General features: G+C 33.7%; 1 protein-coding gene across 1 annotated transcript in view; it reads left to right on the top strand.

Moving 5' to 3' along the window:
- Positions 1–15,351, top strand: part of LOC149783687 (uncharacterized) — a 168,830-nt gene that overhangs the window by 60,968 nt on the left and 92,511 nt on the right. Inside the window, exons 7-10 of the mRNA XM_089932889.1 lie at positions 4,616–4,777; positions 6,953–7,063; positions 9,762–9,953; positions 15,064–15,268. Of these exons, the coding sequence (XP_089789015.1) occupies positions 4,616–4,777; positions 6,953–7,063; positions 9,762–9,953; positions 15,064–15,268 (670 nt within the window). The remainder of the gene's footprint in view (positions 1–4,615; positions 4,778–6,952; positions 7,064–9,761; positions 9,954–15,063; positions 15,269–15,351) is intronic.

The following is a 15,351-nucleotide window of genomic DNA, read 5'->3' on the forward strand; positions in this document are numbered from 1 at the left end:
CACTGACAGCTTGTCAAACTATTAGGCTTAATGTATTATGCTTAACCAAGTCCCTTTATATTTCACACAAATTCAGATCATTAGAACGTTAACATTTTAAAACCATTTTTCATGTAATTTTCACTTTGCAGTAAAATGCAACAATTCATCCTAGGTTGGTGTCAGCATAAAATACTAAGATTTGATATGATGCATTATGCTAATAAATAGGGTGTGGTTATCTCCCTTGTGGCAATAGGTCAATAGGTAATGCATTTAAGTACATGCAAAGGCATTTTAATGTGAAATCACATTATAACTGTTTATCATTAGCCAAGGTCTAGCATTCAATGAGTCATATTAATTCAGGAGCACAATAAAACATAACTTAACCAATTTAATGGCATCCGTAAACATAGTGATGTTTTGAGAGAAGCATCATTGAATTGGAAGGGTTTTATATTACAGAGGGATCACAGTATGTTCATAAAGATGCCTTTCTAATGTGGACAGATCAAGGGTATCTGTATTTAACCATAATTTCCACACACAGCAAGTGGAGAAACACTGATTTTTTAAATTGTGTACGTGTTGATGTGTATTGCTGTGAATGATCTTCAAAGTTTAATGAATGATTTCATTTACAATTGCTCTCAAAGGGAAGTAACCAGCCCCCCCCCTTTAAGGATACTGTATGTAATATGTTAGACAGGTTTTACACTTGTTTTGAACGTCTTTTTGATCTGGATTAACACTATTTGCGTTATGTTTAACACATTAGATAGTTTAATTAATATTAATTTTCACCCAGCTATTTATTTTCAGGGAACAGATTTTACTTTCAGAGATGGCTTTTTCATTTGCAAAGTACACATTTACAAATGATTCATATCATTGTGTCTTTCTGCTTAAAACATTAGATTGAATGAGTCATAATCCTGAGATGTTTGCTAATTTTTAGCTTACCTGGCCCTAGGCTGTGCAAGTTTATGGTATAGTCATGTGTCTGTTGAATGTTGACTGTCAGTCAACAGTTATTTCAAACTTCTCCTGAAAAATCATTGGACCAATTTTGACCAAATTTGGCTGACAGCATTCAAATTTATATACCTAAATTATGTTGATCTGCATTAGATATAGCCATTACTATTGAAAATAGAAAAACTTTTAAACAACTTCTTCTCAAAATCCAATTTTCAGAATTTAATTAAATAATGCCAATTAATGGCAGATTAAACATGGCAACGCTTATTAAAAAATTTAAAACATTAAGTGACTTTGGCACAAAAATTACTCACCAGATTTGGATCCAATCTCATAGAAAACATCTGGGTAATCAGAACTTTCAGTCTGATTACAAATAATGCTTATCCACCATCAAATAATGACCACCATGACAAAGAATAGGGGGACCCCGAGTGGCCGAGTGGTCTAAAGTGCTCTCTGTTACGGATCACTGCCATTTCACCTCTGTCTGCGTGGGTTCAAGTCTAGGATTCGGCCAATGTGGGTATGTGAGAAAGCTTGCCAGTAGCTTCTCGTGGGTTGGTGGTTCTTTCTGGGGTTTTCCCAGGTTCTTCCTCCACCATTAATACAACAACAACAACAACAACGACAAAGAATAGAAAACCTTCAAACAACTTTTTAACAGAAACCGCTTGACCGAATTTGACCCAATTTGGCACAAAGCATGCTTACATGGAGGGCTTTTGTTTTTTTTGAAACAAATAATACTGATCTGACAGCAAATAGGCCAAAGCTGCAAAACAGAATTTGACTAGACTTTACAGAAAGCATTCTGGAGTAAGGGGTGCAATGATGTCAATCCTGTCAAATATGGCTGCTTTTTTCCAAACTTTAATAAAGCTGAAATGATTTCTCTTTAGAAATGTTTCAGCAACTTTGAAAGCATTCTTGTGTAAAGGACTTTTAAATTTACACAAATCATGCAGTTTATTTACACAAATCATACAGTTTATTTACACAAGTCATGCAGTTTATTTACACAAATCATGCATTTTATCCATCAGATGTAACGAATACCTTTACAGAATGTAATTGGGTATGAAGGACTTATCAGATGGCACAAATGATTCAAATCTGTCTTCCAGTATGGCTGCTATTACTGAAAATAGAAAAATAACTTTAATGACTTATATAAATTTCTCAACAGATTTAATCAGATTTGAAAAAGAAGTGCCTTAGCATGACTACTTTCAGATTTATACCAGTGATGCAGTTTTGCCATGAAATATGGTTTACATTACTAAAAGTGGATAAACATTTGCACAGTTTTATCTATCAAACTGCAGAACAGAAATTGACCAAACCAAACCATACACAAAGCATCCCTTGCATAGGGGCCTTTGAACATTGGACAAATGATGCTATCATCTTGTCAAGTATGGATGAAGATACTAACACTAGAGAAACCTTAAAACAATTGTTTTCACAACATATATAATCAACAGCGTTGGAAAATATATATAGAAACCAACCTACTAGCCCAAATTTCTTGACCATTTGCTATAAATCAAATATCAGGTGAGTGATCTGAGGCCCACTTCAGACTCTTGTTTTGTAATACATTTTAATATAAAATTGTAATATGTTTAACAGCATGTATCTGCTAAGAGCATGATTTTGAAGTGTGTAGTTAGCCTGTAGCTTTGTGCATGATAATATTAAGTGAATATGATAATAATAATACTTGCAGCCAATAAAACACTGTATAATGGGATACTGCCCTGCTCTAGTATTTGATACAAATTTGAATTGATTGTAGCATTTGTCTCTGTCTCACAAGACAAAACAGTTGTACTACCTTCCTACAGCAGCAACTATGCACATACACTATATGTAGTTTGTTTCCAAATTTAACTAAAATAATAAGATATAAACTGCATTAAGATTTGTTCATAATTCCAGCTCACTTCAGTCAGCAGTATTGTATGAAGAAAACACTGTGCTTCTTTGTGGTGGTAGTTAGCAACAATATCCAGCATGCCTGTATGCAGACTTTTCAGTTATTTTTAGATCAGCACATTCACTTTCTTATTATCAATCTTGGGCCTTAAGAATCCCCGTCGGGTAATGAAATGCCTTTGTCAATAGATGCTTGGTAATGCTTACCCGAAGTTGTAAATTCCATGTTTGACAATGGCAGTTGTTTCAGTGCTTAATTCCAGTTGATAATCCTTTATAGAAGCAAGCCAGAATTTGATAAATACATATTTACTTGTTTATGTCAATATGTATTTTTGTTTTGGTAGTAAATTCACATGCTACCTAAATATTTGTCACCAGAATGTGCCTGGGTCAATGTATTTGACATAATAACAAAACTATGTGCTTTCTTGATCAAATCTGCTGAATGAAGCTTATGGAAAAAATATGTTTTCTGAGACCAGTTAAACTAATAAATTAAAGCACTCACTCACTATATGGTTCCTTTTTATACCACACTTCTTTTAAGGCAGGTATGGCCATGAATCCATTTTGAGTTGATGGAATTTCAACCACTCCATGTCTGTAGCACAATATCCATAATTTTGCTAAACATAGTTTACATTGCAAGTATTAGTAACAAACTATATGGTCCTACTAAAATTAGTGACTGGGTCATGTGACCTTATGGTAAATTTTGTCAAGGGTCTCAACTCAGATTTAGGTAAATGATTAGACATGATAGTAATTATCTCCCTTAGATATCATTTCACTGTTGATAATATTTGAAACAGTAGTAGAAGGGGCTTTTAAAAGGAAATCACTACATTAAGTCTTCAAATAACATTTCAGATGTTTTTATAAATTCTGTAGTGACGTACGTAGAAAATAAATACTGGAATAGTAACATGAAATAATTGAGAGCAAACAATTTATGATAAGAAAAAGACCATGAACAGCATTATCTCTTGTCTTGTTTTATGCCATCTGTTCTCATTTTATAATGCATAATTATATTTATAGTCTACTTCATTATAAGGACATCTCACTATCAGGTGTTTTATTCCATAGCTTCATTGGGCAATACTATAAATGAGAGTGTGCTGTAATAAGTTCCAAGAAAATCATGATGTTCTTGGTGGGTTTTAACATCATCTCTCCCACAGCACTGCTCTCATGGCATCCCTTTGCATCATCCCTCCCACAGCATTGATCTCATGTCATTCCTACCACATCAGCCCCTTCACAGCATCCATCTCACTGCATCTGTCCCAGAAAAATGCGGTTGGGATTGAGATGTGCGCTTAGTAAGGTTATTTTGAATTGGAATTTGAACTTTTGAATGGATAAGGATTATGTCAGATACAGTACGTAAAAGTAACCCATAATACAGCAATACATTTTTTTTACATTAGAGCAAAGTATAATACTGCTTATAATACCTACTTATAAGACAAGTCCAGTTGTAAAGTATGCAAAGATCTGCAACTGCAGGAGTAATCAGAAGAACAAGCAACATAAACCCTGATCTTCTGGTACATTATATACTGGCAAATCAGTGTCAGTGTTGCTTGGAGTTGGACTTGACTTTTAAGTGAGTATACATTGTACTTGCTAATGTTGAGACACATGGTGTGAAATAATAATTAACAGCTATGAGATTTTATGCATGATTAACCTGTACTAACAGGGGATGCGAGGTCGAAAAGGTGATGAAGAGGTGTTACCGTATCTATCTCCAACTTCTAGTCGTCCTATGTCTGAACGTCCACGGGAAAAAATCAGCCTCAAATATCGCCCACAGAGTGCACCAGGGCTTGCACGAAATGGCCATGTAAAACCACATGATGATGTAAGTTCGAACATATCAGATCGTTTTGGAGGATAAATAGGGTTTGGGGAAAGGAAAGATAGCGATGGATCTTTTGGTGATGGATGGAGCATATGGTACCAAATTCATGGAAAACAGTGGTCAACCTATTACAGGGATAATAAAAAAAATATTTTAAAAAATTCATGGAAAAGATTAGCTGGTCTAGAGATTTGGTACACCTTTCTTTTTTACATTATAAATTGACCAGTTCATCAAAAACTTCATTATATCTAATTGCATCAGTATGTGATAATTTTTCTAAATTTATAATTGAAAGAATGCCAATCCCAAATATATACATGATGACGAGGATGTGTGTTCAGAATAGACCGCAGGACAGATTTAAAGGATTGAGAGTTTAATTAATTCATTTATAGGAACTGAGATATTAGTAGAATATGTCTGTTATGGATTTCACTATATTCAGTTTGAGTTTTTAATGAACAGAATAGAATTCATAGCAGTCAAAATATGTTTTATGGATTCACTGTATTTTGATTTGAGTTTATAATGTACAGAATAAGAGTTTACTATGAAAAAAATCTTTTAATGAAATTATCAAACTAGTTATTTTATTAATGACAGAAGTGACATTAATGCAGAAAATATCCAACTCTTTCTGCTTCATTATCATATTAAACTTATCTTTGTTAAAATTTGTTAATGAAATTTTCAAGCATGATAATGATGGTGACATAGATTAACCTTTAATCAGACCAAATTTGCCCATAATTATTTTTGATTTTGATGCTTGTAGTTACTTTTTAATTCAACTGAAACATGTTCTTACGCATATAAGTTTGGTCATACTGCAAACAATTTAGACTTCGATCTGCTGTCGCATAATGTACCAGCAGATTAGGATCTATGTTGTTTGTGATAGTGACTACTCTTGACAAACTGTATAGACCCATGTCTGCCAGAACATTATGCAAAGGCAAATCTGGGTCTATGCAGTCTGTGGTTGGATCTAGTTTATGTGCAAGTATATATGTTAATTATTGCCAGCAATCACATCTAAAACGTGATTGGTCAGTTCTTAACAGTGCTGAACAGGTGGATCTGAAATATGATTGGTCAGTTCTTAACAGTGCTGGCCAGGTGGGTGATGTGTCAACTAATGGTATATCCTTTATATATATCAGAAAGTATGCTTATTGCCTGGCACATCTTATCAGCATTTGATATATTTTGCCCAGGAGTTGTTTGTTATAGTAACTAATTATGTTTTGTAAAAACTGATTGATGAAAACAAACAAAAAACTAACAGTTTTTATGTGAGTGTTATGCAGTTGCAACTTATCAAGAGTGTAATGCATGCCGTTATATGTTTTTTTTTAGAATTGAACTTGAAAAGGTCCATCTGGTTGCAGTATTTTGTGCTTATAAAAAACATTAACATGACAAATTCCAATAATAGTTAAGAATGTGGTCTTTTATGTTGTTTTTGCACAATATTCACTCATTATTTTCTGCTTCATGCTGTGATGCCACTGAGTAACGATGATTTTTTAAAGTGTATATTGACTTAAGCTTTTTTATTAATGGTATTTTGATCTAAATTTTTAATTAGGAGGATTTTGACCTCAATTTTTAATTAGGAATATTTGATCTATATTTTTACAAATATGTTTTGACCAACAATTTGATTAGGATTATTTTGACCTAAATGTCTATAATTACTCTTCTGTCAAATGCAACACTCTTAAGCTTTTTGATGTACCATTGTTGAAGTTAGGGTAATTTACTGTAATTTCTATATATGTTTGCTATTAAATTTCATGTATGATATCCTAGGTGCACAGTATGTCATTCATAATGTCCCAAGACTTTACACTTATATGTTGTAACTGAAGATATGATGATCTTACTTAATTCAACTTATTATTGCAACTAAAATTCGAAAATATTAATTGTAATGATATTGTATGCCTAAACTATATGTTTAGTAATCTTTCTGTTCACGCTAAAAGCCTGGAGAATACTAATCCAAAATATTTTACATGTAAAGTGATTACATTCAGTATAGAAACCATTCATTAAAATTTTCTTTCACATTTAAACAGTTGATTTTGATATTTTACTACAAGATTCATTTTCTTTCTTTTCTGAATAGTAATTCTGGATTGTAATACATTTGTTGTTTCTCAATAGACTATATATGTGGATGAGGATGGAAGACCAGTCACACCGCCACCATTATCAGAGCGGGAAGTTGAGAGGAAAATCAGAAAGGATCAGATCGATTCAAGGCATTTGTATGCTGTAAGAGTTCTTTGTTATATTGATTTATCCTTGTAGAAATACATGCATAATAAATTTCAGGATCCTCACCGCTATCATTTTGTATCCAAATTTGTTTTATAGCGGAGCATGCTATAGCGGAGTCACATCATGTATTGATTTATCCCTGTGAAAGTCCTACACATATGTATATTGATTTATCCCTGTAGATGTCATACACGTATGTATATTGATTTATCTCTGTAGAAGTCCTACACATATGTATATTGATTTATCCCTGTAGAAGTCCTACACATATGTATAGAAATTTATCCCTGTAGAAGTCCTACACATATGTATAGAGATTTATCCCTGTAGAAGTCTTACACATATTTATATTGATTTATCCCTGTAAAGTCATGCACATATGAATATTAATTTATTCCTGTAGACATCCTTCACATATGTATAGAGATTTATCCCTGTAGAAGTCCTACACATATGTATATTGATTTATCCCTGTAGAAGTCCTACACATATTATATCGATTTATCCCTGTAGAAGTCCTACTCATATGTATATTGATTTATCCCTGTAGATGCCATGCACATATGTATATTGATTTATCCCAGTAGAAGTCCTACACATATGTTATTAATTTATCCCAGTAGAAGTCCTACACATATGTATACAGATTTATCCCTGTAGATGTCATGGACATATGTATATTGATTTATCCCTATAGATGTCATAGGCAAATGTATATTGATTTATTCCTGTAGATGTCATACAACGTCAACCGTAGCATTTTTTAAAAAGAAATCCTTTTATGACATGACCACTCATGGCCAAAGTGGTTAGAGCATCTGCCTCAGATGTGGGAGGTTGTGGGTTCGAACCCCAGATGAGTCATAAGAAAGACATAAAAGTGGTACTTACAGGTGCATTGCTTAACACTCAGCATTAAGAGGTTAGTGTTAGGACTGGTTGGCCTGGTGTCGGGATAATGTGACTGGTTGGGTCATGTATGTGGCATGATGCCCCAGTGCTAGACATCACCATAAATGCAGCCACACTGCAGAGATTATAACAGTTTGACTAAAAGTGTTAAAACTATGTTAAAAATTTAAATCACACACACACACACACACACACACACACACACCATTTATGACATGAATTACTACCATTTATGGTTGCTTGTAAGTCCAGTCCAACTGCAAGTGACACATATGGCAGATCTGTGAATATGCATTTTGCAGTTGGACTTGACTTATAAGTGAGTATTGATACTAATACTGCTGGTAATCCTGGACTGCTGAATATTACTAATTAGTTAATTTACTGCTTAAAAGCAATAACAGCTTACTTCGGAAAAATTCTACTTGTCCCATACCAAACTTATGCCATCAGAAATAATTTTACCAGTCTTTCTGGCACTAGGCAGGTAAATTTGTATAGCCCTACTAAAGAAGAATAAGGAAAACAGTGAATTTGACCTTCACAGACCCACCCCAAGGAACATTGTGAACTTGATCCTCACAGACCCAACCCAAGGGAATTAATCATGTCTAAAGGTTTGAAACTTGTTTCCTTTAGATTGCTTAAGAAATGCTTAGTCATGCTTAAAGGTGTACTGACATACACATGCTAACCTCTTGACCAGAAGGATATGGATTTCAGTCGTACTATCAAATCAGCCCAGACTGGTTACCATGGAGTGTTCTTGGTTAAGGCACTTTACTCCAATTAGCTTGGCACTAAATACTCTACTTCTCTTGCTGTGCTTTAAAAATACAAACCAAACCAAATCATACATATACTTGTACAAACAAATTGCAGCTAAAACAGGCTGGATAACAGTACTTTGACAGAAACAGGCTGGATTACTTTACTCTGACAGAAACAGGCTGGATAACATTACTCTGACACAAACTGGCTGGATAACTTTACTCTGACACAAACAGGCTGGATAACATTACTCTGACACAAACTGGCTGGATAACTACTCTGACACAAACAGGCTGGATAACTTTACTCTGACAGAAACAGGCAGGATAAGTTTACTTTGACAGAAACAGGCTGGATAACATTACTCTGACAGAAACAGGCTGGATAACATTGTTCTGACAGAAACAGGCTGGGTAACTTTACTCTGACAGAAGCAGGCTGGATAACATTACTCTGACAGAAACAGGCTGGATAACATTACTCTGACACAAACAGGCTGGATAACTTTACTCTGAAAGAAACAGGCAGGATAACTTTACTCTGACAGAAGCAGGCTGGATAACATTACAATGAATTTTGAGATCGTTTATTACCATGGTTATAAATTTGTGTGGTTTGACATTATTGGTTGTACTTAAATTTATGGAATGGGGAAGAGGTCATGTTGTTTTCGCAGATGGATTATTATTTTATTGGTTTTTAGTAACCACGCAAAACACAAATTGGGATTTAAAAATATATTGGTTATCTTAAATTTACTAAAAACTATTCCACAATTTAATCTTTTTAAAATCATGATTTTGTTTGGTGAGATTGGAATGTAAAGAGGACCATCTGGCAGAAGTGGCAGATGCAGTACTGAAATATAGTACATATTATAATTTATTTTGATGACGATGATGATGATGATGGTGATGATGTTGATGATGATGACACAGATTTAAATATATTGTCCAGATCTTTTATTGCATCCATAATTTAATTTGCATGTATTCTTTTTTTTCTTCAGTTGGACTCTACATCCTTGCAGAAATATGCCCAAGTCCTGTCACGTCATGAGAGAGGTGGGGCTGTTTCACCATATTTGATTGCGCCAATCCCAACACCACCACAATCAGCCCGTATCCATTCAACAAGAAGGAGGACAAAAATGGTTGCTTCACCCCATCCACCCAAAGAGAAGAAAATTAAGCCAGTTAAGGTTTGTCTCAAATTTTGCATTTAGATTTGCTTTTTAAAACCTTGTATTTATAGAGATACTGGAATCCTAACTGCAGGACTGTTATGATTTCATATATTTGTTGGGATCAAGGTAAACTTACTTTAAAGAGAGTTGCTTAATTCCAGTTTTGAAATATGTATTTGTCCTTGAGTAGTGAAAGAGTGCAACCTTTACTTGTCACCATGATCAGGGCTGTTTTAATGTCTTTGCCAACTGAGTAAGCTGTTATTTACTTGTATAAATAAGATACTTGCTGGTACAATGGTATGAGTAAGCTTTTATGTGTTTGTACAACTGAGTATGCCCTTGTATGTATGTACAACTGAATAAACTATTGTGTTTTTTTACAACTGAGTAAGCTGTTGTTTGCTTGTGATCTTGTTCAACTGCATAAGCCTTGTGGTCTTGTGCAACTGAATAAATTCTCATGTATTTGTACAACAGAGGAAGGAAGCTGTTGTGGTCTTGTACAACTGAATAAACTCTCATGTATTTGTACAACAGAGGAAGGAATCTGTTGTGTGCTTGTACAACTGAATATGCTGTTATTTTTGTTTGTACAACTGAGGAAGCTATTATGAGCTTGTACAATAAAATAAACTTTTGTGTGCTTGTACATCTGATAAAGATATTATTTGCTTAAACAACTGAATCAGCTCTTATTTCTTGTACAACTGAATAAGCTGTTATGTACTTGTACAGATGCATAAACTATTATTTGCATGTGCAATTGCACAACTGAGTAAGCCATTGTATGCTTTTACAACTGAACAAGCTCTTGTGTGCTTGTATGTCTGAGTAAGCTGTCATATTCTTGTACAGCTGAGTAAGCTGTCATATGCTTGTACAAATGAGTAATCTGTTATGTGCTTGTACAACTGAGTAATCTGGAATGTGCTTGTACATCTGAGTAATCTGTAATGTGCTTGTACAACTGAGTAATCTGTAATGTGCTTGTACAACTGAGTAATCTGTAAAGTGCTTGTACAACTGAGTAATCTGTAATGTGCTTGTACAACTGAGTAATATGTTATGTGCTTGTACAGTTGAGTAATCTGTTATGTGCTTGTACAACTGAGTAATCTGTAATGTGCTTGTACAACTGAGTAATCTGTAAAGTGCTTGTACAACTGAGTAATCTGTAATGTGCTTGTACAACTGAGTAATCTGTAATGTGCTTGTACAACTGAGTAATATGTTATGTGCTTGTACAGTTGAGTAATCTATAATGTAATTGTACAACTGAGTAATCTGTTATGTACTTGTACAACTGAGTAATCTGTTATGTGCTTGTACAACTGAGTAATCTGTTATATGCTTGTACAACTGAGTAATCTGTTATATGCTTGTACAACTGAGTAATCTGTTATGTGCTGAATAAGATTCTTATGAGCTTGTAGAATCAAGTTAATTTTTGTGTGCTTGTACAAAAGAGGATTTTAATCCTATAATCCTATCTCTTTGTTAAAATTATTACAAGATGCATAAGTAATGTTACATTTAGAAAGATCATTTCCCATTGACCACTGGAGAATTGTCTTCACTGATATATTTCATTCCACATTCCATAATCTCTTTAATTTTCATATACACATTTCAGCACACAATGATAGAAGCTCCTAAAGACAACACTGGTACAATAGAAGTATGGCAGTTTTGTTTTCATTAGGCACTTTTTTCAGTCTTTATATCCTTAGTTATTGTCTCTTATCTTTGCAAATTGACTTTAAAGTGTCATGGTTGCAATGCATTTGCATGCACTTAACTTGTTTTTCATGTCATGTTGAAACAGTAGTCTACAAAGTTCAGTGATTGAAGCCTGTGTTATTAGTACAAATTTTAGTTTATTTTCTAGGTAGATGTTATTGAATATATATTTTGCTATTTCTTTCTCAGATTTGTACTTATTATATGACTGTCAAAAGACAATAATATTATACTGTGATTTTTTTTTCTTTCTGCCTTTATAACAATCCATCTATTGTTTCCCCCACAATTATCTTAAAGAGTTTTACACCGTCTACCTTTACCAAAGATTGTGGATGACTTGCAGTTTGCATAAGGAAGATGTTTGCTAATTTGGAGATCAAAAGGTCAAATGAAGAAATATTTTCTGAGCATGGTATCTTTAGTTCTGTATCACAGACCTGGACTAAACTTTGTTAATGACAATGACTTGCTCTTGCAGTAAGGAAGAAGCCCACCAATGCTGGGCTCAAAGGTCAAGAACACTGAATCAAAGAATACCCTTTTTAACAATAACTTAAGCTTTTTGACCTTGTACCTTCACTAAAATGTTGGTATAACTTACTGCTTAAATTAGAAAGAAGCTGCTAGTTTTGGTTTCAAAATGTTAGTGGTCAAGATCAGTTTAAGTATCAGTGGAAAGAGAAAAATGGTATTTGCATGAAAACATTAGTTCTATACCAAATACCTTGATCAAGTTTGTGGAGGGCTTGCACCAAGGTAACAAAAAGGGCCTAATTATTTGATGGGCAGATGATCAAAGGTCAGTGTTGATAACTCACAGAAAATAGTGGGCCTTTTGGACACAATAACTTCAGTTTTCAACCATGTATGTTCACCCAATTTTTTAAAAATTTTTTTAGCAGGCATAAAAATAAATTGATTTTTAAAATATAATACTATATTGTTGTAGCTTACAGCTTGGGATAGAAAGAAATGTGTTGATTTTGGGGCAAAAAAATAATGATCAAGGTCAGAGTGACTGAAACAAAATATACATAATAACTTCAAATTAAAACCACAGACCCTGACTAAATGGTTTGCACTTAGGATAAGAAAGAAACTAATATACTGTGGTGTTTTAAAGGTCAGAGGTCTAGGTTATGGTACATGTGTAGTTATAATAAGAAAATAATTTCTTTCCTGTAAATTCAGTTCAAGACCACATACCTTGACCTTTTTTAGGTTGTTATGACCTGCTGGTCAATAATCTTCATGGTTACCACTGCTGTGTTAATACCTACATAGAAGTCTATTAAACATGGCGTAGGCGTATACATTATTTTAAGTCCGTCTTATTTATATGGTGCACTGTCCCAGCATGTTGTCCTTGAATTATTGTTTCTTACATAATATGGTTCATAAGTTTTCTTTTAAGACTGATGTGTTTTTTAATATTAACCAAGCATAATTGAGGTAATTGTTGGGCATACATAGATCTTTTTCTCTTGCTTTTTATTCCTACCATTGAATATGAGCCCCATTCCCATTTGAATGAATCTGTGCAAAAAGCTTCTTGATGTTTTGTTTCCACATGCATGTTTTATAAAGTTATTTTTTCTTTCAAACAATCATTTTTACTCTGAACTTGTTTCATAGAGACTTTTCCCCTACAAAATTACAAAATATCGACACCCCATTTTAAATTTGTAGAAAAATATTTTGTCTATTACAGGTAGATTTTATTGAAGTCAGTTTCCACAAGCTTGTAGAATTATGTTTTATATATAGAGCTACTTTTCTTTTGCACATTAGTATTTAATCCTTTGATCAAGCTAATTAATCCCTTACAGCCCATTAAGTTCAGATTATATAGAATATAAACACAATGCAAATTAGAACTTTGCCCATTTAAGTTTATAAAGGTGAAACCTGATAAGAGTTAAATTCACAGCCTTATATTTTACAATTTATAAGAGTTGTGGCCCCTGATTGACTATTTTCCTAATTTCCACAGCTTAACTTTACCTTGAATGAGTTTGTTGGATTTCAACCAAATTTGGCACTGGGTTATATACTGATAGACTGAATTAGTTTGATTTTCAGCATTCCATGATATCATTCACAGAAGTTATAGCCCCTTGATCATGTTTTCTCCTAACTTTAATTTGTGCAAGATTATTTTATCATTTATTGTTGGATTTCAAGGAAAGTTGTCATTCAGCTTGAATACGATTGATTTCCATTGTTCCTCATTACAATTTACAAGAGTTATGGCCCCTGATTACCTGTACTAATTAGTTTGGTTTCAGTGGTTTACATTTAATAAGAAATATTAGATTTCAACCAAATTTATTATGCAACTTGGTATTGATGAGATTTCAAATGAGATTGTCTCCTGCACTACACATGTCAGCTATGGCTCCTGAAATCTTATCTACTCCTGTCTTTGATTTTTCAAAACATAGTCTTCTGTTTAAGTTCATGTCAAGCAAATTGCAGTAAGTGGAACTATTTGCAATCAGGCCATTACTAACAACTCTAGTTTTCTCTACAGCTTAATATAAAACGTATAGCACAAATTTTATGTGACTCCTAAAATTAAATTAATTTAACCTGGCACAAATCTGAAAATAAATTCTGCACAGATGTTTTATATTAACATGTCCCATGAGATATTGTTGGCCTAAATCATTTATTTACTTTTGATACTAAATGTCTCATTTGTAGATACATGTATATTGAACCAGTATAAAATCATGCCACAGATATCTAAATTAAATTGGACTTGCATTACTTGAGACTGATAAAAAATGAATATAAGAAGGCATTTTCTGTGATCATGAAATCAATGGTGTTTTACAACAACCATCATGGAATGATTCCATGTACATTTTATTTTAGCAGGCATAGTAATAAGTTTATTTTTGAAATCTAATGCTATATTGTTCTAGCTTAATTGGACCTTAAACAGGTATGAAGGCACAGATAGTTGTTTAGTGGTCTTTGAAGTTGAGGTAGGTCAGAGCATGAGACGTGTAAAGAACCGTGGCTTTCTAACCACTCAGTTATCTTGATATTGTTTGAGTTTGCATTGAACCCGATTGGTAGAAATGCAAAACTTAACCACTGCTCAACTAAAAACTCACTAGGTTTTAGAAGAGAAAAAGGTACTGAAGTAGATCATAATAAACTTTTCCATCTTCAGTCATTCCAGTCTGTGATCTGTATATAATATCTATGGCATTATCTTAAAAACTTTGCTAATAGTTCACTGTTTAATAATAGTGAGATAAATGATCATAAAACTATTCCTACCCATCAGGAGAAATGGAGATTAAAAACTGACCCAGCATATGCCCAGTTTATCATGAAGACGTAACGTTCTTTCTTGTAATTTCAGGGATCATTGATGCTTCATCGACATGAGCCAGCCATGATGCATCAGGGAGAGGTCCAGTCATTCTGTGAGATCACAATGAAATATCATGGCCCCAGTTTGACTCTTCCTAGGGATCAGAATGACCCCACACAGGATGTGTCTATTGAGCAACAGCACTGTGGTGGGAACACTTTGCAGGTCTTCAGGAAAAGACTGGAACCAGGAAGTAGGTTATGCAGCTTTCTCCCTTTTCTTAGCAACTTTCAGTTTATTAATATCTTTCTTGTGTATTAAGCGCACTGCTCACAT

Source organism: Sinohyriopsis cumingii, chromosome 14 (genome assembly GCF_028554795.1).
Source record: "Sinohyriopsis cumingii isolate HCF-2022 chromosome 14, ASM2855479v2, whole genome shotgun sequence".
NCBI classification, from domain to species: domain Eukaryota; kingdom Metazoa; phylum Mollusca; class Bivalvia; order Unionida; family Unionidae; genus Sinohyriopsis; species Sinohyriopsis cumingii.